This window comes from Brassica napus, chromosome C4 (genome assembly GCF_020379485.1).
Source record: "Brassica napus cultivar Da-Ae chromosome C4, Da-Ae, whole genome shotgun sequence".
In the NCBI taxonomy this organism is placed as follows: Eukaryota; Viridiplantae; Streptophyta; class Magnoliopsida; order Brassicales; family Brassicaceae; genus Brassica; species Brassica napus.
In genome coordinates this window covers 56461338-56486227 of record NC_063447.1, presented here as the reverse complement: position 1 = coordinate 56486227, position 24890 = coordinate 56461338, and the positions used below count along the sequence as shown (strand labels likewise).

Here is a 24890-nt window from a genome sequence, read left to right as displayed (position 1 = left end):
ACAACTTCATGATTCTCTCTTAGTTTTACAGTTACCGTACTAAGTTGTAGTTTGCAAATAAATAATGATTATAAAGTTTTTAGCAAATAACAATGCTATTACAAAAATTTCACAGCGTCCTATTTATGACAATATCTTGCATTATGTTTAATTAGCAGTACAGTTCCATGACCAAAATAAGTATGAAAGATTGTAAAAACATTTCAAGTCTGTTTCAGCATTTCAGTAACAATGGATTGTTGTTATTGGTGAAATGGAATTATTACTCATTCACAAACCTTGAAAATAGTACTTTTATACATTTAACATTTTAAAAGGTTGATGGGTTCATGTACAATCAAGCAGAGTTCACTATGTATCGTAAAAACAATAAGGAATGATAACTAAAAATGCAAAGGAAAAGATGCTCTCATCACAAGAAGTAACTATCTGCAAATGATTCTAGATGTAGAAAATCAAACAGGAACCTTAAAACAAAATAGTCCAAGCACAATGGCAAAGATACACGAGCAGTGGCTTACACTACAAGAAAACAGCGATATTCTGACGGACATTCCGACGGAAAATGAAATCCTCGGAATATACCGAGGAATTTCCGAGGAAATTCCGAGGAAACACAAAATTGGGTTTCCTCGGAATTTCCTCGGAATATACCGACGGAATTCCGAGGAAAACTGTGTTCCTCGGAAAAAACCGATGAATTCCGAGGAAATATTATAGCCGTTGGAGAGCCGTTGGGGGATTTTACAAAATTCCGAGGAAATTCCGACGAACTAGTTTTGTCCGTCGGGATTCTGTCGGAATTTCCTCGGTATGTCGGCAGGATTTAAACTATAAATACAAGCACTCCTCTTCCTCTTCATTCACTTCATATCTTCATCCTCCCTCTTACTCTATTTACACACGAATTTGATTCATAAAAAATATGTCTTCTTCAAATTATTTTCGTTCTTGGATCGATCGACCTCATTTGGATCCGAACACGAGATTGCTTACGGAAGAATACCAACGAGGTATAACCGAATTCATGGGGTTAGTTCACCGACAACCGGAAGCAAAAACAGGTATGTTAAGATGTCCTTGCTCTAATTGTAAAAATAGAAAGGTTATTAAAGAGTGGGATGTTTGGACTCATCTATATTTGAGTGGGTTTACACGAAGTTACAAAATTTGGTATCATCATGGGGAAACTGATTATGAACATGGTAGTACTAGTGAACCTCAGCCAGCGGTTAGATTAGAAGAACCAATTAGAACGGATGTAGATTATGGTGTAGGTACTGAGCAGATGGTAAATGATCATTTTAGAGGGGAAGATTTACCCAATGCAGAAGCTAGGAGATTTTATGATATGTTGGATGCTGGAAAGCAACCATTGTACGAAGGTTGCAGAGATGGTCATTCAGCTTTATCATCTGCTACAAGATTGATGGGCATTAAAACAGATTATAATTTGGCTGAAGACTGTGTGGATGCGATTGCTGATTTTGTAAAAGGTATTCTACCCGAGGATAATGTAGCTCCTGGTTCATACTACGAGGTTCAGAAACTCGTAGCTGGTCTTGGTTTATCGTATCAGGTAATAGATGTATGCAGCGACAACTGCATGATTTATTGGAGGGCGGATGAACAGCGGGTTACATGCAAATTTTGTGGAAAGCCTCGTTATAAAGATACGAGTGGAAGAGTTCCAGTGCCATATAAAAGGATGTGGTATTTACCTTTGACGGAAAGGTTGCAGAGGTTGTATCTGTCTGAACGCACAGCGCAACCAATGAGATGGCATGCGGAGCACTCAACAGATGGTGAGATCAGACATCCTTCAGATGCAAAAGCGTGGAAGCATTTCCAATCAAAGTATCCCGACTTTGCGTATGAGAGAAGAAATGTCTACCTTGGATTATGTACTGATGGTTTCAGTCCGTTTGGCAAGAGTGGAAGACAGTATTCTCTATGGCCCGTCATTCTTACACCATACAACCTCCCCCCAAACTTGTGCTTGCGACGAGAGTTTTTGTTTCTCTCGATTCTCGTTCCCGGACCAGAGCATCCTAAGAGATCACTTGATGTGTTTCTTCAGCCACTAATATATGAGTTGCAACAACTATGGGCTCAAGGTGCTGAAACATACGATGTTTCGTGTAAAGAAAACTTTCAAATGCGGGCAGTACTAATGTGGACAATAAGTGATTTTCCAGCATATGGTATGTTGTCTGGATGGACAACGCATGGAAGGCTATCATGTCCATATTGTCAAGATAACACTGATGCTTTCCAACTAAAGCACGGAAGGAAAACGTGTTGGTTTGACTGTCACAGGAGATTCCTACCACCTGATCATCCATATCGTAGGAGTAGGAATTTGTTTACGAAGAACAAGAGGGTGTTTGACAGTCCACCTCCGGAAATTTGTGGGAAAGATTTGAAGATACAACTAAGAGATTTTGGTGCAGAAAGGACGCCAGAAGTCGGTGGACATGAGCGTTTTCCGGTAGATGCTGTTGGAGAACTACATAACTGGCACAAAAAAAGTATTTTCTGGGATCTGCCATACTGGGAGGATCATCTGCTAAGGCATAATTTAGATGTCATGCATATTGAGAAGAACTTTTTTGACAATCTCATGAACACGATCCTTAATGTTCAAGGTAAAACAAAGGATAATTTGAAGTCAAGACTGGATTTAGTCGATATATGTGCTCGTTCAGAACTTCATGTTGATGAGAATGGTAGGGCTCCTTTTCCCATATACCGACTTGATGCAGCGGGAAAAGATGCGTTCTTTGATTGGATTTCAAACGATGTGGAATTTCCAGACGGTTACGCATCAAATTTGCGTAACTGTATCGACAGAAAGGAAGGAAAGTTTACTGGCTTGAAAAGCCACGATTGCCATGTAATGATGCAGCGCCTCCTTCCGTTCGCCTTCAAGGAACTATTACCACGAAATGTTCATGAAGCAATTGCAGGGATAAGTGGTTTCTTCCGCGATTTATGCACGAGATCAGTGACTCTTGAAGGTATTGAAAATTTGAAGACTAACATAGCCGTGATTCAGTGCAACCTTGAGAAGATATTTCCTCCCTCATTTTTTGATGTTATGGAGCATCTTGTTATTCACCTGGCAAGAGAATTGGAACTTGGTGGTCCTGTGCAGTATAGATGGATGTATCTGTATGAGCGGTATATGTTCCATTTGAAGAAGATGGTGAAAAATTTAAGTAGGGTGGAAGGTTCTATAGTCGCACAGATGATCAATGAAGAAACTTCAAACTTTGCCGAGTACTACTTTCCAGCAGAAGTTCAGACCAAAAACAGAAGACCTGCTCGGCATGATGATAGAGGCGAACGGGCAACATATCATGTTACGGTTCCAGACATTTTCACAGACGTTGGACGACTTAGCGGAAAACCAAAGGACCGTCGACTTACTGAGCAGGAGCGCAGTCATTTGCAAACATATTTGCTCACCAACTGCGAAGACGTTCTTCAATATGAGAGGTAAATAAATGAGCTTACAAATTTTTATTTTAACAAGTTGAAATTTAAATCTTAATTAATTACATTATTGTCATCATATACAGGATTTTCATGGCAGAAAAGCGGTTCGAGTATAGATACGCCACAGAGGACGAACTAGAAGAAATGAAGCAGAGAGAATTTACTGGATGGATGTTTACTTATGTGAGTGCTTTAAACAAATTAAAATATATTTTATCACATATTTATACTAATTCACATTTATTGATATAATATATATATATGTGCTATTAATAGGTGTCTGCTGGTTTGGCCAGAGGTGAAACATTTGACGATTGGATACGTGAGATGGTCGTTGGACCAAACTTTGTTGTGAAGTCATATCCGAGATTTTGTACTCGAGGATATGCATTCACAACTCAGAAGAGGAGACGTTCGAGTACGACTTATGATGCTGGCGTTTGTTCTGCATCAGGAGATGATGTATACTACGGACACATACATGAGATTTTGGAAATCAAGTATTTGGGCATGGTTGGATTGCGCTGTACTGTTTTCTATTGTGATTGGCACGACAACACCCCAGATCGAGGTGTGAGAACAGATGCATTTGGTGTTACATCAGTAAATTCGAGGCGAAAGCTGCAATATTATGATCCTTTCATTCTTGCTTCCCAGGCCGATCAGGTAATTAAATGTTAATTATTCAGAATGATTCATCATCATGTGTATTAATTTATAATTTTTCTAAATGTTACAGGTTTGTTATATCAAGTACCCCCGGGTAAGGAACAGAGATGATCCATGGGTTACTGTTACAAGACTCAACCCGAGAGGCCGAGTTCAGGGAAGTTCTGAGCTGGAAGACCCACTACAACCAAGCACATCCGGCAACTGTAGTGCAGCAGAAGATTTAGCTGGAGTTGGCCTTGTAGTCGATTTAACCGACTTTGGAGAGGAAGCCGTCGTTCACGTAGAGGATGAACCAGTGATTGGAGAGTTTCACCAAGATCCAGATTCAGATTCATCTGGTGATGATGACTCGGAAACAGACTACCATTGAACTTATTTTTTTTTTTTTTAAGAAATACCGAGGAAATTCCGAGGAACACTTGATATAACCTCTTTCCTCGGATAATAGTTATTTGGTTTATCTAGCAAGGCAAAGCTGAATACGAATTAAAAGCTACACAAAACACAACCAAATAAAACAAAGAAACCATGTAAAAGAAATACGAACTCATAATTAAGAAACCTAAAAAAAAACTCAGTTCAAAATTAACAGAAAATAAGACCATAAAACGTTAGAATAGAAAAGAAAATAAAATAGCCGGTGATAGCTCCTACTCCTCGTCTCCTGCTCCAGATGTTCCTGCATCGTTGGGTCTCTTGGACCTCTTTCTTACCCTGTGTGTACCACTCGAACCCGAACCAGAGCTGGATGGAGAGTTGTCCCGATGAACTACATCATCCTTTTGGCAACGACACGGCCTGATACGTGAAATGGCAGCCCAGATCTTGTGTAGCATGTCGTTGTTTGTCTTTATGCTCTGATCTCTCCAATGTTGTTGCTGGCGCGAAGTGGCGTTCGGTGGAAGCTCTTGCAGCTTGTACTGGCTGGAGTCTGATGGGAGTAGCTGATGGGGTTGTGAATCATCTGGAATGGCTTGTGCAGCCTCATCTTGTCCTTCTTCATCAACCACGCCCTTGCCTTTGGTCTGATATTTTGGCGTGAAGAAGGATGGCTTGTCTACTAGTGCGGTAGCAGGGGGTAGGAACTCAACTGCAGCCTCTGAAAGTAGAGCAGTCAGGCCGATCTGAGGCAGGTGGCAGTAGAGTGTTTTCTTCGCTCGGTCCTGGAATACGTAGACGTAAGGACCATCCCGATGGATCCTCGAGTGGGGACCAGCTATGAACTCCTTACTTACTAGAGAAATGACATCCAGGTAGTTCCAAGCAATGTTGTTCGATCTGTCCAGTGCTACCTGCTGGTTCTCGCAGTCTACACCCACATGTCTAAGGATCCGAGTAATCACTGCACCAAATCCACATGCATTGCTCTTGGATTTGGTTACTTTCCCCTTGTATCCTGCTAAGTTTGCGGCCAGCACCGCTCCCATGTTGAAGGCAGTAGCAGGTGGGAATGTAGAGTTTCCAAATGCCGGTAGCAAATGCCTCACACCTTGGTACAGGAGGCACAACTCCCATTGCGTGACTGATGCGGCTGTGGTTGTCCCGTATAGCAATGAGCCAATGAGGCGTGTCGCATATCTCAGTACTGGGCTCCGGATAAGTGACTCCTTTGCCTGAGAAGATCTATAAACCCCTGTGCCAATCGTTTCCCAGAAGTTCAACAGCTCTGAAGTCCAATAAAGACCATATGTCCTCTCCCCCGCACTCAATCCAAATAGTCCGCAGAGGTCTGTGAAAGATACCTCATAGTATACTTTCTGCACTACGAATGCCAGAAAACCTTCCTGATGGCTATCATCGGGACGGGTGACGTATGCGGATGCTATGAACTGGCGTACCAACTCCGGATAAGTGGGTTCCTTGAGGTTGCATAGTTGGCCTAGACCCATGTTCTGGAACAGTCCTTCAATGTCTGCTTTGATTCCCAATATTGTCATCGTCTCAGGACATGCTAGTTGTGTAGCCGGAACGGCTACCTTCTTCATGTTGTTGTAGTGGGTGGTATCAGACTTATCCCACTTCTTTGGCCTTTGCTTCTCCAGCTGTGACGAACCCTCTTCTTGTGTGTTTTTCTTTGCTGATGTTTTCGTGCGCTTCATTCTCTACAAAATAGAATCATTGCTCTCAACATGGTTATAATCAATTAAGAACTCAAAGCAACATGAAAATGAAAAGCGAAATCGAGTTGTGATAAAAAAAAACGAAATTGAAAAAAATTCTCTATCCCTAAATCATCTCAAATCATGTTCCAAACTCGTTGATCACAGACAATTGTGTTCTATTCCATGTTTAAACATCTGTTTCATGCATATTTGATCAAGGAATCAACACGGAAATAAGAAATTCACAAAACCCAAAAAATTGCTCAAGAACACGATTTCAGAATGTGGAGATTCGCGGAGTATACCTGTCTTAGGGTGAAGACGAGTGTAGGAATCAGGTAGAGCTCGAAAAATCAAGTGGAATAGAGCCCAAAATTGTTCAAATCGGATGATTATAGAGAGAGAAAGGGGGGGCGAATTATAGGGGAAATCGGAGGGGATGAGAGTTCTAAGGTTTAGATCCAAAAAAGGTCGGGTTTTGCCTTATAATTCTGTTTTCCGAACACGCATCGATCGATGCGTTTTTTTTCTATAACGCATCGATCGATCACATTCTTACGGCCCGGGCCATCTTGGTAATCGATCGATGCGTTTTTGTTCTATAACGCATCGATCGATGCGTTTTTAAAAAAACATACAAGATTTTCCGAGGAAATTCCGAGGAACAATTCAGATTGTCGATCGATCGATGGGATACTCTCATCGATCGATCACAATCTTACGGCCCGGTCCATCCTAGTAATCGATCGATGCGTTTTTGTTCTATAACGCATCGATCGATGCATTTTTAAAAAAACATACAAGATTTTCCGAGGAAATTCCGAGGAACAATTCAGATTGTCGATAGATCGATGGGATACTCTCATCGATCGATCACAATCTTACGGCCCGGTCCATCCTAGTAATCGATCGATGCGTTTTTGTTCTATAACGCATCGATCGATGCATTTTTAAAAAAACATACAAGATTTTCCGAGGAAATTCCGAGGAACAATTCAGATTGTCGATAGATCGATGGGATACTCTCATCGATCGATCACAATCTTACGGCCCGGGCCATCTTAGTAATCGATCGATTTGTTTTTGTTCAAAAACGCATCGATCGATGCGTTTTTTAAAAAAAAATTACGTTTTGAAACCCCAAACACTAGTTCGTCGGAATTTCCTCGGAATATTCCGAGGAAATTTCGAGGAAGAAGAGGGTTTCCTCGGAGTTCCCTCGGAATAATCCGAGGAAATTCCGAGGAAATAGGGTTTTTAAACCGAAAACAACGTTTTGCCGTTTGAATAACACCTATATAACCCTTATTAAGTGTCTTACGTTCATTATGAAGTCAAAAATTTGTTCCTTACCGTATAATTAACACTTTTCCGATTGTATGAACGAAATCTCGCAACATAAGAGAAACACTTATACCTTTTAATGAACGGTAAAGGGAATACTTTCAATTAGTTTTGAAATTTGTTATTTCATGGTTTATGCTCATGTATACAAAGAATCCTCAATGGTATGCATTACAATTGTATAAGAAATGAAATACGGCAAAAAAAATTGATGTTTTGAAACCCCAAACACTAGTTCCTCGGTATTTCCTCGGAATATTCCGAGGAAATTCCGACGGATATTTTACTATCTGTCGGAATTTCCTCGGAATATTTTCATTTTACCGGGCAAATATTTCGCGAAAATTGAAATTAGAATTCCGACGGATAATGTCCGTCGGACCCTAGGTTTTATAACCACGAGCCCCTTCTTCTTCCCCATTTCTCTCTTCTTCCTCTGCGCGACTCCTCTCTTTCTCTCCGGCGATTTCCCCCTGAAATCCGACGATATCTCCGGCGATCTCCCTCTTCTCTTACACAAATCATGTAAGGACCCTATCCCACTCTCTTAGGTTCTATTTGTTAGGTTTTTGTGTAGTTTTGATAGATTTTTGTTAGGGTGATTGGTTAGGATTGTGATTTGGTTGTATAATAGGTTTAGAATTGTGATTTGGTTGAATAATTTGTTTTGTTGAATTGATTTAGAATTTTTTTATAATTTTTTTATTTTTGTATTTATAAAATCGATTTTTGTATATAAAATCGATTTTTGTATTTTACAAAACGATTTTTCTATATAAATTCGATTTTTTGGATTTTAAAAAAAAAATTTCTATATAAATTCGATTTTTTGGATTTTACAAAACATTTTAAATATCTATAAAACTTTTTTGTGATTAAATACTATTATTTGGGATTTAAAAATATTTTTCATATATATATATTATTAAAACTATTTTTTTGTAATTATTAAACAATTTTTATTTATTAAAACTATTTTTTGTTTATTAGAACTATTTTTATATATTTATTAAAAAAATTTAATATATATAAATCTTTTTCTGTGATTAAATTATTTGGGATTTTTTTTAATAAAAAAATTAATTTATATATTTCTGTATTTATTAATATATTTTTTTAATTTACAGGTCTCATGATGATCAGACCCGGCCTCGACAGCGTCGTGGTCGTGGTGGTACGGGGAGCCAGTCTCGGGATTCCAGCCATTTTCAGGATTCCCCTTCGCCCCACAGCTCCAACCATACATCTCCCTCTGCTGCACCCGCTCATGCTCCTCTCGCTCCCGCTGCTGCATCCGCTCCTGTTCCTCCGGGTCCTCCGGGAGTGATGAGGGTTGCGGAGTTGGTTCAACAGCCCGGTCGTGACCATCTTCCGTATCTCACTCCGTATCCACATGGACGGGGTCAAACATGGTAATTAAACATTTTTTTTTCTTTAAATTTGGATTCATTATTAACCGTTTGTTCTTTTAATAAGGTTCAACCGATCCGGGAACGGGATCAGCGCATGGATCAACCGTATGATGTACTCGGCCCTCGACAGTGGACATCCGACTTTCACTCACTTCCCAACCGACAAGCAGGTTCTGTGGTTTCGTCAGTTTGCGGTAAGTATTCTAATTTTTTACTTATATTTTTAATCTTTAATATAAATTTTCTACTAATTGTGTTTTTTTTTCAGCAAGAGTTCAACTGGAATTCCGATGAGACGCTCTTTATCTATCACCACTTCGTCCATAAAGTAATGGACAACTATGGGAAGCAGATCCACGAGTGGAAGAAGAAGTGGGAAATCAATAAGGTTCGATTTAATTTATTAAACAATTTTTTAATTTATTAAACTATTTTTTAATTTATTAAACTTTTTCTTTTTTTTTTAATTAAAAGGTCCCAAAGTCGATGAACGACACGGTCTGGAAGGAGTTGTGTGCGCATTGGGATAAGGAGGAGACGAAAGAAACTTCTTCCACCAACTCCACCAACCGCAGGAGCGACCGTAAAGGGAAGGGCATCTACAAGCATAACTTGGGTGCTCAATCTATTGCCACTCTCGGAGATCGCATGGTAAGTTCAACCGCTTTTTCTTCAATTATTTGAGTTTCAGAATTTAAATTTATTGTGCATTTCTTCTAATTTCTAATGTTTCTTTAATTTTATGTTTTTTTTCAAGGCGGAAGAAAATGATGGCGAGCCGGTCGATGATCTCGCCCTAATGAGGAGGGCGTATACCAACAAGAAGACCGGCCAGATTGATGACGGTCTTGTGAGGGACGTGGTCGACCTGGTCCAAACTCAGGTGGTAGACGAAGTGTCTCAGCTTCAAACCGAGGATGACGCTTCGACGGCTTCGACCAACTTGTCCCGGTTTCGAATCAACGAAATCGTTGAATCCGTAAGTTCTTTTTTTTTAAAGTTCAATTCATTTATTTCTTGGTTTAAATTTCTAAATTTGGCTTTTTTCTATTCAGTCGGTTCCAAAGAAGAAGGGACGTTTGTTCGGTTTGGGTCGTCGCACCCGGTCGGTTCCTCCTTCTTCTGCACCACCGCCCTTTGTTGATCCAGAAGTACTTACGGCTCAGTTGAAGGACAAAGATGATCGAATATCTTTGTTGGAGACCCAGATGGCGGCTCAACAGGCGGGCTATGAGGCACAGAGGAGGCTGAACCAGCAAATGATGGAGATGATGCAGAGGATGTACCCGAACGAGGTGTTCCCGGACGTGCCAGACCCGTAGTTTTTTTTTTCCCCAATCTCGGAATGTTTTATTTTTATTTGTGAAACTTTGAATATTAATTAATATGATTTCAATTTTACTTTTAATTTCATATTTTCGAATTTAAATTTCAGAAATTTTATTTTTTCAAAAAAATTAATATTTTTTACATTCCGAGGAAATTAATTATATTTTTCACTAGATCGATCGATGCGTTTTTGAACAAAAACGCATCGATCGATCCGTTTTTTTTAAAAAATATAGCGAGGGACATTTCCCTCGGAATTTTCCGAGGGACAACTCCCTCGGAAAATTCCGAGGAACGGATCCCTCGGAATATACCGAGGGAACAGTTCCTCGGAATAAACCGAGGAAAAAGTCCGTCGGTATACTCATATCGATCGATGTATATATGTCCAAACACGCATCGATCGATGAACTTCCGAGGAATTATCCCGACGAAGTTCTACCTCGGTATATTCCGAGGACTTTTCCGACAAACAAGGGATCCTCGGAATTTCCTCGGAAATTTATTTCCTCGGAATTCCGTCAGAAAATTCCGAGGGATTTCAGAGGAAAAAAGAAATTCCGAGGAATTATTTCCGACGACGTGTTTCGTCGGAATTTCGTCGGAATAACGATATTCCGACGAAATTCCGACGATTTTTTCCCTCAGAATCCTTGATGTTTTCTTGTAGTGTTAGTAATTACCAAATATATTTTTTTTTTTTGTAAACTTAATTACCAAATATTTCCACTCCTTATTAGCATCATTACTTTTTTTTTCCTGAAGACACATAGCGTTTGTTTAAACAAATGAAGTACGTGAATTACATAATGTAGCAAATGGTCATAGAAAAGAAAAGAAAAATGCTACTACAGATATGCCACTTCTAACTAGTCCCTTGACAAAGTTCTCCAAATGCAATAATTAATTGAGCATATACTGTGAACAGTTACATGATCCAAAAAAAACAAAGGAAACAGAACAAGGTAAAACATTCTCGCAAGCAGTTGTTTTATATGCCAAATTAATCCAGTGATAACTAAGAACACTTCTTTCGATTAAAGAGAAGAAACTTCTTAAAATTAGACTATATACGTACTTATGTATGTATCTCTGTGCAAAACATTATATGTAGAGCGTTATTATAGTGAAACATAATATAATTCTAAATTACATAAATTCTATGAATAAATTGAGAAAATTAGCGAAAATGAAAAAAAAAACATCATTTACTATATTTTTCACGTTTTAACAGATCCACCTTAACAAAATAAAAAATAGAATATCACAAAAGATTTAAGTTCACCAGACTCAAACTTAGAAAAATTAATAAGAAAATAGTGAAAAATTCTTATCAGTGATCAATACATAATATTAATCATACAAAAAGAAAAAAAAAAAAAAAAAAACAAGATTAAAAAGTTCAATAGTGAAATTTTAAAATACATAATATAACTTAAATTTGGTAAAAACAATTAGTCAAAATTAACATAATCGTGAAAATACATTATATAATTCAATACATAAATCCAAGAATATATAGAGAACTTTCAAAAGAACAAAACGAGAAAAATCCATTACGATATTATTAGTCCCAAACTCAAGTTTTGAGAAACTAACAAAACTATAAAACCACAACCAAATATTAATAGATAATCAATTTAAACAAAAAATGTTAAAAAAATAACAAGATATAACACATATAACAATTAAAACTATTGAAAATGCATAATATGATCAGAAATACATCCGTTTTAACAATAAAAATGAAAATTCATAAGAACAAAAATAGACAACTCGATTTACAATATTGCTTATTACGTTACATCAAAACAAAGTGGCCAAAAATTAAAAAAAGGTAAGTAATGTATCTTATTGAATTTTCTTTTTTTTCTCTGGTAGAAACTCAAGGTAAGGGAAATCAATAAGAACGTATTAGAAAATCATGACCAAGAATTGATACACAAATAAAACTAATATTTTTAAATAGTTAAAAACAAGCAATAAAATAATATTTTTTTTTTAATAACAAGAAAACTCTAAAACCCGCAGTTGAAGTGAATGATATAAATCACAAACCTATAATTATTGTATCTAATGAAATATGCAAACACATCCAGATTTTGTATTGAAAGAATAGAGAGATACAGCATATTAAATAAAAAATCATATAAAACTAAAATATTTTGAAACAAACACATTAAAAACCACATGAAAAAAAATTAAGCACAATATACGTTACATCTATTTCAACTTCCATGTTGAAAAAATTGGTTAATCACACAAAATGATGATGTTGTATTTCCGTTAATCAAATAAACACAATGTTAACAAATTATAATATATTATAATAATTGAAATGAGATAATATGAGAAAAAATTCTAACATAAAATAAAAAATAAATCATATCGATGAAAGAATTGTTAAATGATAAATTAAAAATGAATAATAATTTCCGCGCTTTGCGGGGATCAACCCCTAGTTTAAAATAGAATCCAGCTTGAGTTATGAGACACTAATGAAGTCTTTTATTTAAGTCAGCCAAAAGGAGCCCAAACACAAAACTAGAGGTATCCAAGACCATTGTTGACTTTGTTCTGAGACACTAATGAAGTCTTTGAAAGTCTGCCAAACGGAGCACAAACATCAATAGAGGCATTCAAGAAACCATTGTTGACTTAGGTCTGAGAAACCTATAAAATATGAAGTCTATAAATCTGTAGAGACATACACAATTCATTAATAGAAAAATGAAGCTTGTATTTATTTTTCTATATCTTATACTTTCTTTGCATTTTGAGTCGAGTGAAGCTAAGTGCCACAAAAACACCGTAGCTTTTCAAAACAACCTTACTCTTAGCAAAAGTGTGCTCAAAGTTCATTGCAAATCCAGAGACGATGATCTAGGGGACCATTTCCTGAGATTTCAAGATGCTGCATACAATTTTAGTTTTCATGATCATTTCATTCTGTACACAAGATTCAAATGTATCTTGTCGAAGGGTGCTAATCTTGAATACCATAAGACTTTTCTAGGATATGAAGCAGATAAGTATAGAAGATGTGGCGCGTTATACGCATGGGAAGCACGAGATGATGCTATTTACTTATCAACTAAGGATGAGCCGATAAAGCTCATGTATAGTTGGGATAAAGATTAATGTTCTAACTACAAAGTTCTTATTTCATCTTATGGGCTAGCTCTGTTGCCTCTTTCTTGGTGCTTGAATAAACACCAAAAACGCAAAAGAATAAGAATTTCGTTTTCTTACTATTTTTTCTCAATATTTCTCACCATACCACTTGTTTGCCTGGACTAGTGACTAAGTGGGTTTTGTTGCGCTCCTACTTTTCCCGGTAGAGAAAGTGGATTAAACATGTTTCATTGTAAGGTCAAAGACTGGCTCGGGTTGAAAAGTGATATTAACGACGAAGGCCCAACTTTTTTTCTTGCAATAACAAAAAAAAGTATCACCATTAGTAGGTTCCGTAACAAAGAAACAAAACTTAGAATTTTTCTTTTTAAATTAACATTTAAATTTCTCTTTGAGGATAGCAACAAATGTGGTTACTGAATTTGACGGTTAGGAAATAAAACTATTCAGAAAGTAAATCTATTTTAAGTATAATCCAGCTCAAGTTACGAAACACTAATGAAGTGTCTAAAAGTCTGCCAAATAGAGCACAAACACCAATAGAGGTATCTCAAGAAACCATTGTTGACTTTGGTCTGAGAGCACGTTTATTGTAGGTCTCTTAGGTTAGATCTCTTAGCGTAATATAAGATACGGTCTCTTATATCTTTTATTTAAGAGATTTTTTTAGTTTTTTTAGTTAAAAGCTAAGAGACCGTATCTTATATTATGTTAAGAGACTCAATCTAAGAGACCTGCAATAAACATTCTCCGAGAAACCTATGAACAATGAAGTCTATAAATCTGTAGAGGCACACACAATTAATTAAAATAAAAATGAAGCTTGTATATATTTTTCTGTATCTTATATTTTCTTTGCATGTTGAGCCGAATGAAGCTAAGTGTCTTAAAAACACCGTAGCTGTTCAAAACAACCTTACACTTAGCCGTAGTATTCTCAAAGTCCATTGCGAATCCAGAGACGATGATCTAGGCGAGCATTCTCTGGAATTTCAAGGCATTGCATACAGTTTTAGTTTTCATGATAATGTCATTCTTTTTACAAGATTCAAATGTATCTTGCGGAAGGGGGCTAATCTTGAATATCATAAAGACTTTGTGGCATATGAAGGAGCTGTGTCTCGTGGATGTGGCCTGTTATACATATGGGAAGCACGAGATGAAGCTATTTACCTTTCAAAAAACGGCGAGCCGATGAAGCTCATGTATATTTGGGATATAGATTAATGGTCTAACTAAACTTCTTATATCATCTTATAAGATAGCTATGTTGCCTCCGCTTTCTTAGTGTGCTTGAATAAACACCAAAATGGATTATAAGATGTATGATCTCTATTTGCTTTATTATGTAAACGGTGAATGTTCAATAACCAGAAGAAAAAAAAAAAAAAACACGGCAAGTTAAAGAGTAGGCACGTCCTGGAACAAACCAGTAAATCTTTAAATACCGATCATCTAATCTTGTATGACATGTGACTGTACTTGTTGCAAGATCAAACACACCTAGAGGAATTCAAAACAATCGTGTTTAGTATTTTATGGAGATTTTCAGTTTCTTGTAGGTTTTGGCTATGAATGATCAACGGCTGAGTTCGTAACAGATAAGTCCTCGTGACTTAGAGGCTGCTCAGCTTGATGATCTCATTAGGGAGATAGAACAGAAGAGTCTCTTTTACTACCAAGAGAAGAAAAAGTCGTTGAGAGCTCGTTATATCTATCGAACCATCTTTTTGATCATAAGTCTATGCGCTATGTTCTCATCAGTGACTACGCACAAAACGTAGAGAATGATGAGAGTATAAAATTGGAAGAATTGTATATTGTCTCTCGTAATGATAAAGCTTATACATGTACAACTTATATAGAAAGATAAGAATATAAACGTTAAACCCAGTTTCCTTAACTAAATATATACATATTTACTAATAATAGCAATCCAATTTATTGTTGAAAGGTTGTGAATCTCAATGAAATTGAAAGGCTGTGTTTTACTATAACATGTAACTCTAAAAGGTTTTACTTTAAGAGTTGTGTCTTTATGAAATTGAGAGGTTGTGTTTTATAACATGTAATAACTCTAAAAAAAAATTTAGTTTAAAAGTTATGTTTTTACATAATAAATAATATATTAGTTTTTAAAAATTGTAAAATATTCCAGAGAGTGTCTTTGTATTATTTGTTTGAAAAGTTGTTAGTTTATTACTTAGTTATAAAGAGTCATGTCTTTCCATTGTGTCTATTTAAAATTTAGTTTTTTTTAATAGTTTTTAAAATAGTAAAGATTTCATTTTACAGGAAGAACTGTAGAACATATTTATATATTCGTCTTTTAATATATATATTTAAAATTTAGTTTTTTAATAGTTTTTAAAATAGTAAAGATTTCGTTTTACAGGAAGAACTGTAGAACATATTTATATATTCGTCTTATATATATATATACGGTTATAATTAGTTTAACTTATGCAGAAGAGAATATTATTATAAATCTGGAGGTGCGTTCGAAACATTATAAGGTTGTTCGCACCATTTGGCAAGTGTTATTTATGAAGCATCTATTTATTCAAATTACGAAAAAGTATTGGCTGAAGACGTAAAGTTATGTTTTAACCATTATGTTTATGTTTATAATAGTATCATCTTAAAATAAATACATTTTTCGTGACTATTCATATAATTATCATTTCAGAATAACTAATGTTAAATTGAAAAAATAGGACTATTTAAATTGAAAAGTTGTGATTATTCATATAAGTATCATTTCAAAATAACTAATTTTAAATTGAAAAGATGTAACTATTTAAATTGAAAAAATTGTAATTATTCATAGGTATCATTTCAAAATAACTATTTTTAAATTGAAAAGATATGACTATTCAAATAAATCTTTGAAAGTCTATAATAGTCTTTGTACATGTCTTTCTCAGAGTAAAATTTTCACTAATCAAATAAAATGACGAAAACAAAAATTATATGCAATTACCTGGTCACGGCGCTACACTGGAAACACGGCTTCGTCGTTGGAGATCAATAGCGCTTGTGCGTGGTCATTCGCGGACATGAGAGATGTATGATGTGAAGAAGAGACGCACAAAGCCGGAGCCACCGTCATCACCCGTGAAGTTGTCGTGAGTTTAAATGTTTTTATCTATGTTCCTTGTGCATCAAGCAATCGTTTATCATAAGTCTAGTTGTAATCATATTCTAATAATTTATCTTATCTTATTTATATTTCATTCCAATCTTGTGTGTCGCAGATGAGAAGCGCACGGCGGAATCCTTATTGTTTTTGGTGGTCAAGTCATATTCCCGTTCCATATCAGATTGGGAGTAGAACATTAGAAAGGATGACATGTTAAATGTTTTTAAAGAGGTGTCATTGTCATTTGAGAAAACGTATTGGTTCGGGTCCTTCGGGATGATAAAAATATGTCGTCTGCTTCAAAAATCATAAATGTCATTCTTGTCGTTATAAATTAGTAAAAAATCAAATTTAAATGTGTTTGATTATTTTAACTAGCTCAAAAATATTAAGTAATATTTAAAATTCAGAATAACTTACATAAACTAATAAAATAAGTATATTTTAATTGATATTAACATATTTGTATTTTATTTGTAATCTAAAACTATAAAATATACATTTTTAATATTATATACAAATAAATATAAACACATGTATTCTACATTTTGGCATGAGAACTTTTCAAAAAATAAAATTACGGCTTTTTCATATAAAAATATAAATTACAAAGTGGTATAATTATTTTATATAAAATGAGTTCCCGTGTGATATCGCACGGGTTCCTGACCTAGTCTCAGTAACAATATTCACCATTATGTTTTATATTCTCTTTACAAAAGGCTCTGAACTTGCTTCCACGAAAAGTCATCATCCTTTGGGATATATATCTAATGTTAATTTGGAAATATTTAATGTGTAGAATCTAATGTTAAAGCAGATTACCAGATGGAAGTCATTGTTTCCATAGTCTTGGGGTACTCCGGTGAGTCTTGGTTGTTTCGTACGTATCCTGAAAATGAAACTTGTGATTATAGAATCACAATGCTTAAAATATTGGGCGGTACTATGTTATATAAGTTTAAGTTATTCTTAGCACGAAGATAAACTCTACCAAGCTCAAAACAGTTGGCACTCAGATAATTGGACCTTCAAGTTTCTCCTGCTGGTTTCAGCCATGGTTGCTTCTTTCTTCATACCTCAGCTTTGCATCCAAATATACGGTACGGTCATGTTTCACTATAGTTTCATAACTTTTTTCTATTTCATATGATTGGTTTGATCACAACAATGATCTTTTATCTTACATGAGAAATCGTGCGTGTTGGTGCAAGGTAAACTCATCTCCTCAAGTTACACTCTTATAAACAGTTATGTAAAAGAATCACATAGCATTTCTATGGTTTCAGGATATTTCTTGGTCTTCAGTTAATAAGTGCTATTGAATTCATCACTTGGTGGAATAACTATTGGATGCCTAATAACCAAAGCAGGCAAAGGTAAGAAAGTATGTATCAGTCATTATAAAATTTCTTGAGGAGATGAGTTAACCCTGCACCAAAAGAAAAGACTATTCAATACTTGCTCTTGAAGATTATTCAATACTTGCTCTTGAAGATTATATTCAAAACGTAGAATCATAACTCGAGCTGGATTCTTTCTTTATGTTGTTTTTCTCTCCTATGTTGTTCGTACTCTGGTTTCGGTGTGCTTGTACTAGGCACCCCACCATTTGAATAAGATGAATATTTCAGTGTTAAAAAAAACAAAGAAACAAAACGTAGAATCTTTCTTTTTAAATTAGCTTTTAAATTTCTCTTTGACGACAGCAACAAATGTGGTTACTACATTAACAAATAGAAAATAAAAGTATTAAGAAATTAAGTAAACCTATTTAAAGTAGAATCCAGCTCGAGTTATGAGACACTAATGAAGTCTTTCAAAGTCTGCCAAATGGAGCACAAACACCAAAACGAGAGGTATCCAAGAAACCATAGGTAACGTTTGGTTAGAGAAACCTATGAAGTCTATATATCTGAAGAGACATACACAAATAAGTATATCTGAACCCTCTCAAGTCGATTTGTTTTTTTTTTTAAATGAATCTTGTATTTATATGTATCTTTTATTTTCTTTGCACTTTGAGGCGTATGAAGCTAGGTGCCATAAAAATACTGTAGCTTTTCAAAACAACCTTACTCTTAGCCGTACTATATCAAAGTGCATTGCAAATCCAGAAACGATGATCTAGGCGACCATTTTCTGAGCTTTCATGACGGTGCATACAGTTTTAGTTTTCATGATCATTTCATTCAGATTTCAAGATCCAAATGTGTCTTGTGGAAAGGGGCTAATCTTGAATATCATAAAAACTTTACAGGATTCGAAGCAGATAAGTATAAAAGATATGGCCCGTTAATCTGTTATACACATGGGAAACACGAGATGATGCTATTTACTTATCAACGAATGATGAGCCGATAAATCTCATGTATAGTTGGGACAAAGAAATCATCGGAATCATCTCAGACATCCGTTCGATCTCCTATGGTTTTGCAACAATCGTGTTTTCTCACTTCTCTCGATCGGAAAACTTGATTGTCGACAATTTAGCTAAGCAGACTTTACATGCCTTTTCTTCTTTGTACTGAACATTTTGGGGTTGAGCTATCGTTTTGGGCCTCTTCTCCTATTTTTACTTTAATGAAAAATTTCTGTGACAAACAAAAAAAAAGTTGGGACAAAGATTAGTGTTCTAACTACTAAGTTCTTATTTCATCTTATGAGCTAGCTATGTTGCCTCTTTCTTGGTGCTTGAATAAACACCAAAATTGCAAAAGCATAAGAATTTCGTTTGTTTGTTATTTTTTCTCAATATTTCCCACCATACCACAGGTGTGCGTGGACTAGCGGTTTTGTTACGCTCCTACTTTGAGTCCCGGTCGAAAGGTGATATTAAAGCCGAAGGCCCAACTCTTTTTGCAATAACAAAAAAATGAAAAGTAAATCTCACTTAATAGGTTCTGTAACGAAGAAACAAAACGTAGAATCTGTTATGGATTATATGGATGTCCATCATAAGCCCAAAAGATTATGTTCTGGAAAACATCATTATTCAACATCTCCAAAACATCATTACTCATCATCTCCGTGTTCTTTGATTAGAATCTTTCTTTTTAAGTTAACATTTAAATTTCTTTTTGACAACAGCAACAAATGTGGTTGCATTTGACGGTTACAAGATAAAATATTAAGAAAGTAAATCAAATGGAGCACAAACACTAATAGAGGTATCCAAGAAACCATTGTTGACTTTGGTCTGAGACACTAATGAAGTCTTTGAAAGTCTGCCAAATGGAGCACAAACACCAAAAGAGGTGTAACGACCGTGATCCAATGTGGGGAAGTCCATTTATTTTTTTTAAATTAAACACTAAAATCATTCTTTTTATTTTGTCCCATATTAGAAGTTTAGAAAACTTACATCCCTTCCCTTCTCTTATATAAGAAGCTCCACCCTTTCTCTCTATTCTCATCAAGTCAAAGTATTTCTTTGCTCGTGACAAGTTGTTGTTGAATTATCCGACGACCAGTCAATAGTGAATTTTTCCGGTGGGATTTCCGGATGAGCTTCCGGCGAGATTTCTGGGCGAGCTTCCGGTGGGTTTTTCTAGTAAGTTTGTCGCCTCCTTATTTCTAGTTATAGGAATATTTTAGGAAAGTTTATAAGTTAAGAAATAAGTTATATTAGGGAAGTTTCTATTTTATGAAAGTTTCTATTTTTGAAAACTTTATCACTGAGACTCTGAGCCTAAGTCGTTGACTCTCGTGTTGCAGTTGATCTCGGTTGACAATCTTACGTTGATCATTCCAGCCAGTGACTAAGGTGAGGGCTATCCCATTAAATCCCGAGCTAGCTTAGTACTACTATTATGAAAAGTTTAGTTTCGAAACATGATCCGTCTCTGTGAATTGAGTCTGTTTGAGAGTCTTGTTTGTTTATTATTACTAGTGATTGTTAAACCGAAAATAAGATAATAGAGGATTCAACGGTTGACTGAATTGAATGAATTAAGAACTGATATTTATATATGTATACATAAGTCTGTTATAAGATTGCGTGGCACAAAGATTTTGTGCTAACGGCGCATTGTGTGGAGATTGCGGGACATAGAGACGTTTGTGTTAGCGGCGCATTGTATGGGGATTGCGGGGTACAAAGACGTTTGTACTAGTGGCGCATAGGTGATTGCGGGGTACAAGGATGGACTCTTGTACTAGTGGTGCATAGAGTTATATATTTACATCCGTATAAGGAGAATGTGGGGTGTGTGATCTAGTTATGCACTATCAGCGCATTTGATGTTTTATGTGGTGTATTAGACACCGTGTTTGTTTCATGCTAGAGCTAGGCCTACATAGTTGTAGTGCTATGTACTGAGTCAGTGGTTTGTGGTTTAGCATCTCATACCTCACGGAGTAACTCCCCTGTTACTCACCCCTCCTTCTTTCCCCCTTTCAGGTGAGACTGACGAGCATGAGTGATTGCTATCAGATTGGTGCTTTGGGAGTTTTGTTTCTTTCATTTTCAGACTTGCGGTTTTTATGATTTTATCGATATTTTCGGGATTTATTATATTATTTGGATTTATGGCCATTTATTGGATTTACGACTTGGGAGTTGACTTTTGAGAAGTAATAAATGAAAACTTTTGACTTATTATTTATTTAAGTTATTTCGGAAAATACGGGTGTTACAAGAGGTATCCAAGACACAATTGTTGAATTCGGTCTGAGAAACCTATGAACTATGAAGTCTATAAATCTGTAGGGACTTACATACACACAATTAACTACAAGAAAAATGAAACTTGCATTTATTTTTCTGTATCTTATATTTTCTTTGCATGTTGAGTCGAATGTAGAAAAGTGTCATAAAAACATGGTAGCTATCCAAAACAACCTTACACTTAGCCGTAGTATTCTCAAAGTCCATTGTGTATCCAAAGACGATGATCTAGGCGACCATTTTCTGAGATTTCAAGACGTTGCATACAATTTTAGTTTTCATGATAGTCTTCTTATTACAAGATTCAAATGTATCTTGTGGAAAGGGGCTAATCTTGAATATCATCAAAACTTTACGGCATATCAAGGAGGTGCGTATCTTAAATGTGGCAAATTTAACTCATGGGAAGCACGAGATGATGGCATTTACTTTTCAAGAAACCGTGAGCCGATGAAGCTCATGTATATTTGGGATAAATATTAATGTTCTAACTAAAGTTCTTATTTCATCTTGAGGGATAGCTATGTTGCTTCCCTTTCTTGGTGTGCTTGAATAAAATGGATTATAAGAATTATGATCTCTATTTTCTTTATGTAAAAGGTAGACGTAAAGCTTGTTATCTTCAAAAGCCATATCTTCACATTGTGTGCATGTAATACTCCACCGCTCAGTCTCATCATTTGGTTTTTTTTTTTTTTTTTTTTTTTGGAATTGAAGATATCCTTTCCAAAATATTTTTACATCACAAAAGTACGTAATGAAAGGTAAAGAGATGGAAATGGAGATTCAACGCCTACATTGCCACTCGGATTCAACCTCGCTGATAAAAGCCATCACGTCTGGAGAAGCTCCACGAGCTATATGGAATTATGTCTGATATTACCTTCTTTTGTAGATCACTTGATGAGTTTTCTTGCTCTTGGATCTCGAGAGTACAGAACAATGCTGCTGATAAGCTAGCAAAAATGTGTCTGGTTGAGGGTGAAGCCTTTATGGCAGACACCTAACTCTTTTCTTGCATTAATATAAGTTGTGTTTCAAAAAAAAGAAAAGTAAAGAAAGAACAGAAGAAGAAAAAATGATGGTTTAAAGCTCAGCATCATCATTTGGTATTTTCTTGTATGAGATCGATATTATAGATCATTTGATAGCCCAAGCAACGACGAAATCTTCATTTCTTTCGTTTTTACACAAAACAGCTGTCTTTGAGAACCAGAAATCGTCCCTAGTCAAAAGGAACGTGGTGCCGTAGAGCTCAAGACAGCATCAAAATACGTCCTGTCGTATGAATCTACGACTCTAATGAAGGAAGATTGGTTGTTTCATGAGTAACACGATTAAGAGATGAAAACCTACAGCATGATCTACTATTATACTCCAGTTGCTGCTGTAACTAGTGAGACAATATATGGACCCGGACAAGTCGATGCCACGAATATTTGTGTGGTAGACCTTGAGATTTGATAGCTAAAGCTTTGAATCATAGTCTCTTGAATACTATTGAAGCCTCTATTCTATTAATTTAGAGTATCGTTTTTTTACTGATAACTTTGAATGGTCCAACAAAACATGAGTATTTAGAGCATTATATATTTGTAATATAAATTTTTTTACACACTTTTAAATGATATACTCTCAGAAAATCTAAACAATAAAATTAGCTCGATATTACTAAAATTAATAAATGAGAATACCTATAGTATATTCCCACCAATATACTTTTTATTAAAGATATTTTATTACTACTACAAGATAATTCGACATAATCAATACATTATAAATATGATTTCGCTATACGACCTTGTTATCCAATACTAAATATTAATTAACATAGATAATTAACCAAATATTTTAGTTAATAGGTCAATGAACCACAATAATTTTATTTATTTAATTTTTAAAATGCAACAACGAAAAGAAAGAAACATAATCCGGGTTAAAACGCGGCCTTATCCTAGTTAGACTTAACGTATTTTGAGAATCCATTGGTGAGAATCCATCATTGAGGTTGCTCTTAAACACCAAAACAATCCGATAAAAGAAAACTATGAATCTCAATTAATAAACAGTAAGCAAGAAATATAAAAAACAATACAGAAGAAAAAAATAGCTTAATCCAATTATAACTCACGAAGACTAGGAATAAACCACCTAGCGTAACTGAAGTTACGATTCAAGTTAACATCTTGGGCCATCCCCAATTCTTGAGTCGAAACATCGCCCCAATAAACATACTTATCTTTGCTGTAATAAATATAGTTTGGTTTAGTCCCATTAACTCCTGGTACAGTCACACCTAGATCCATGATCCAAGCTTCTCCCTCTAATGACTCCACAGTATCCCAACTTGTCCCTTCTGAATCCCTCTTAAAAATCTTCAAAATTTTATTTAACCGATTCTTAACCATCAAAACATGTTCGGAGACTGTAACTCCAATCTTAACTCGCCATGGTCTGTCATTCGTAAATGGTTGATGCTCAACGTTAGTCGGTAACGCTAAAGGGAGTTCTTGAGAGAAGTCCAAGATTCTGATTTGGTTTTGATGGCTTAGAACGTAAAGCTTGTTGTCTTTGTAGGCAATATCTTGACATCCATGTAGATTCTCAGGACCTTCACGTGTAGGTATCTCTCTCCAGAAATCGAACCCACTCCTAGCGTACATCATATACCAGAGACCTATCGACCAGACGACTAAGTAACGTTTGGTTCTCTCGTCGACCCATAAAACCGCGTTTGTCTTGTTTACAGCGTTTCTTGTGGTTACTGACGATTTATTTATTACGAAGTTGGTGTCACGGCGGCGTCTCTCAACACATAGCCTTCCTTTGTGTGACTCAAACGGCGGAAGTTTGATTCTCTCGCGTGTTAAAACATTCAAAACGTATAAACTTGAACGTAGGTCTAACATTAAGAGCCAGCCTCCGCAAGTTGCGATACACCGGTGAGTACCAAAGTCATTGCCGAGATTCTGCAATCTGTAAAACTTACATTTACCGGTGAGTCCAGAAGTGCAACAGTCCGACACTAGACAAGAACCGCACTTTGATCTTCCGTCAGGGAAGATTATCACCCACGGAGACTTTTCCTGTACTGAAGTGATTCGTTTGCAAACTGCGTACCAATCCTTGCAAACGGTTCGAGCTCTAACATAAGTAATGATGTCCAAACCCTCCAGAATCAATTGTAGAACGTCATCGTGAAGCTCCGACCAGTTTACCATGTTCGACATTGAGACTTGCCTCGACGAGTTGGTAAATCATGTTTTTATAATGATTGTTAAAGTTCCTTGTCCAAAGAATGTTAGGAAACGTTAGAAAAGTTTTACTTTTTTTTTTTTTTTTTGAATGAATGTAAAATTATATTCAAGCAAAAACTTTGTTACATCTTGTGCTTCTGTTTTTATTTATGTACTCATAAGGCTATAAAAATAATTCTATACAGCCATTACGATGGTGTTAGATCATCTCTCGTGCCAAACCAAGTACGCAGACTTCTCTCCAAGTAGGCGTGGCCTCTTACTTTGACTGCAAGCAGATGTAACCGGATCGTTTTATCAACGAGTTTGCTCAGCGTAATGGCATCC

At 35.8% G+C, this 24890-nt stretch overlaps 1 protein-coding gene across 1 annotated transcript; it reads right to left on the bottom strand.

Moving 5' to 3' along the window:
* Positions 1 to 20814: 20814 nt before the first annotated feature.
* LOC106374943 (probable F-box protein At4g22060) lies at positions 20815 to 24629 on the bottom strand. Its single transcript, XM_048754974.1, has one exon. It carries the CDS (start codon positions 24534 to 24536, stop codon positions 23427 to 23429), a length of 1110 nt encoding a protein of 369 aa, XP_048610931.1. The 5' UTR covers positions 24537 to 24629; the 3' UTR covers positions 20815 to 23426.
* Positions 24630 to 24890: the final 261 nt, after the last annotated feature.

Bases quoted from the DNA above. Each gene is read 5' to 3' on its own strand.
- LOC106374943 (XM_048754974.1), bottom strand. From the start codon at position 24,536: ATGTCGAACATGGTAAACTGGTCGGAGCTTCACGATGACGTTCTACAA.